At 52.7% G+C, this 2,155-nt stretch overlaps 1 protein-coding gene across 2 annotated transcripts in view; it reads right to left on the bottom strand.

The window, feature by feature from the left end:
• RAPGEF5 (Rap guanine nucleotide exchange factor 5) overlaps nucleotides 1-294 on the bottom strand; it is a 196,304-nt gene extending 196,010 nt beyond the window's left edge. For both annotated transcript variants that reach the window (XM_023753857.1, XM_014455916.2), the window contains exon 1: nucleotides 200-294. In XM_023753857.1, coding sequence (XP_023609625.1) covers nucleotides 200-283 — 84 coding nt within the window. In that variant the 5' untranslated portion in view covers nucleotides 284-294. The remainder of the gene's footprint in view (nucleotides 1-199) is intronic.
• Nucleotides 295-2,155: the final 1,861 nt, after the last annotated feature.

The following is a 2,155-nucleotide window of genomic DNA, read 5'->3' as shown; positions in this document are numbered from 1 at the left end:
CGCCTCCGCGCGCCTTCTCCAGGCAGCGAGAGGGCGCGACTGCGGCTCGGGCGCAGGGCGCGCTGCCAGCTGCGGCCCTTTGGCGCGCGCTGGGCCCCAGCCTGGCTCAGCCCCGCGCGCCTCCCCTCCCCTCCCCTCCCCTCCCCGCCCAGGTGCGCCGGCCCCGCCCCGCGCCGCCCCGCCCTCTCCTGTGTCTCACCTTGGCCTGAGGATCTGGACCCCTCAGCCACTCCAGGAACCTGAGAGGAAAAGGGTAGGACACCCTGGACGCCGTCTCACCCATAGACGCGGGGTTCCCAGAATCCTCCACCAAACCCACTTTGCTACCCACCCCCAACTCCAGTTCCCTTCAGGCTGAAAGCCCCACTTCACTGCCTTTTCCTAACAGCCAGGGCGGACCTGGACTTCGATCAAGTGGCCGGGAAGTCTGAGACACGCCCTCCCCGCGAACCCTCCGTGCTTTTTGCACAGCCCAGCCCCAAATCGCAATCGCTATCCCTAGAAAAGGTTTGCGCCCAAGAACTTCAAAATAGGCTGTGCGTTCTGCTCCAAGTCAAACACCATGGAGACAGCATGGCCCCCACTACACTGTCCCCTCTTGGGCACACTCGCCTCAGCCTGAAAAGACGAGGGGAGAAAACTTGCATTGTTATGATAGCTGTTTAGCAAAATAGGTGCGCGTCTAGTGACCCGAAGGTGAATCCCAGCTAACGTGTTGGAACCTGACATCCCTGAAAGCCTGGTGCCGTGATGAATGTGCTGGATAAACTGAAGGCCAGCACGGTGTGAATCATTGTTTACACCGTTCCACACGCCAGGATAGTGAGCCGGGAGAGGAAGCTTCCAGCAGGGCCTTCAAATCCAGGCGGCGTGGGTCTCCATTACCCACGTCTTCAACAAAGGCCAGTTAGAACCTAAGACTTGTAAGAATTGAACAAGCTTGCTCACATTAAAAAAATAAATAAATAAATAACGTGGACAAGTAAGGATTACAGGAAGTCAGGGCCCTGAGCTGGTTTACTGTGTCCCCTTAACCACTCACGGGGAGATGCATGGCAAATACATATGGAAATGTGGCCATGTCAGGAGAAAGGAAGCATGACCTGTGACCTTTGACTGCAAAGAACTTAGATTTGGCCCAGGAGAAAATAAACATAAAGAAAAACAAAGGGTTGCCTTGTATGCTTGGTAATTGCCAAGTGAGTGTGGATAATGGGGATTCCGAGCCACAGGAGCGAGAAATGCTTCTGGCCTAGGATGGGCAGAGAAAAGTCCATGAAGGCCCTTTAAACTGTGCCTGAAAGCTGAGTGGGGAAGATTCAACCAGGCGGAAAGGAGGGAGGGTCCTTCTAGTAAAGCAGAAAACCATGAGAACAATGCCAGAACCTAGTTAAGCACGGCTTGTGTCACACTGGCGGGAGAGAGGGACCCATGATATCATGGGGAGCAGGAGATAATATCAGAACGGGTGCTGCTGACACTGCGGAAGGCCTTCAATCCTGTCACCATAGGCTGTGTGGAAAGAGCTCTGCAATAAACTGTGTAGTCCATTAGATTCCAAATACCTGTCACATCTATTTATTCCAGGCTGAAATCCCACTTGTATACACCAAACCATGTAAGACTTACCAGTTGGCGTAATGTTGAAATACTTCAGCTCCAGTTGGAAATCAGTCATTGCCTTGAGCCTCCAGACTTCCACCTGACACACCAACTGAAGGCCCAGGAGTCCTGGTCCAGTCCAGGCCCTCCAGGCTGCGTTCACTCTGATTAGTGGGTGCTTGTGCCATTTCCTTCCTGATGATACCTTTCAAATCACACCGCAAACCTCCTCTGCTCCCAGATTGCACACGTGTCTGCCCCCTGCTCCCGATTCTTGGTCTTTGCCGTCTTTCACACAGCTTCTCAATGCAAGACCAGGGGGCTCAGACTTCACCCTATAGCTTCTATGGCATTGACCAAGGGTCTAAAACTCACTATCAATAAAGGCCTTTGGAAAGTTGGCTTGAATTATGGTAATAAATGAAAATTGCTATTCAGCCACAGTATACAGCAGGCAACAGAGGATAGTTGGAATGAGTAAACAGAAGAGCCATGCCACTATTTAGCTTAAGTCGATCAATGTCCCACCCAGGACCTTTGCACTTGCTGTACC

Source organism: Myotis lucifugus, unplaced genomic scaffold (assembly GCF_000147115.1).
Source record: "Myotis lucifugus unplaced genomic scaffold, Myoluc2.0 scaffold_52, whole genome shotgun sequence".
NCBI lineage: Eukaryota > Metazoa > Chordata > Mammalia > Chiroptera > Vespertilionidae > Myotis > Myotis lucifugus.
This window is presented reverse-complemented; position numbering and strand designations above follow the sequence as displayed.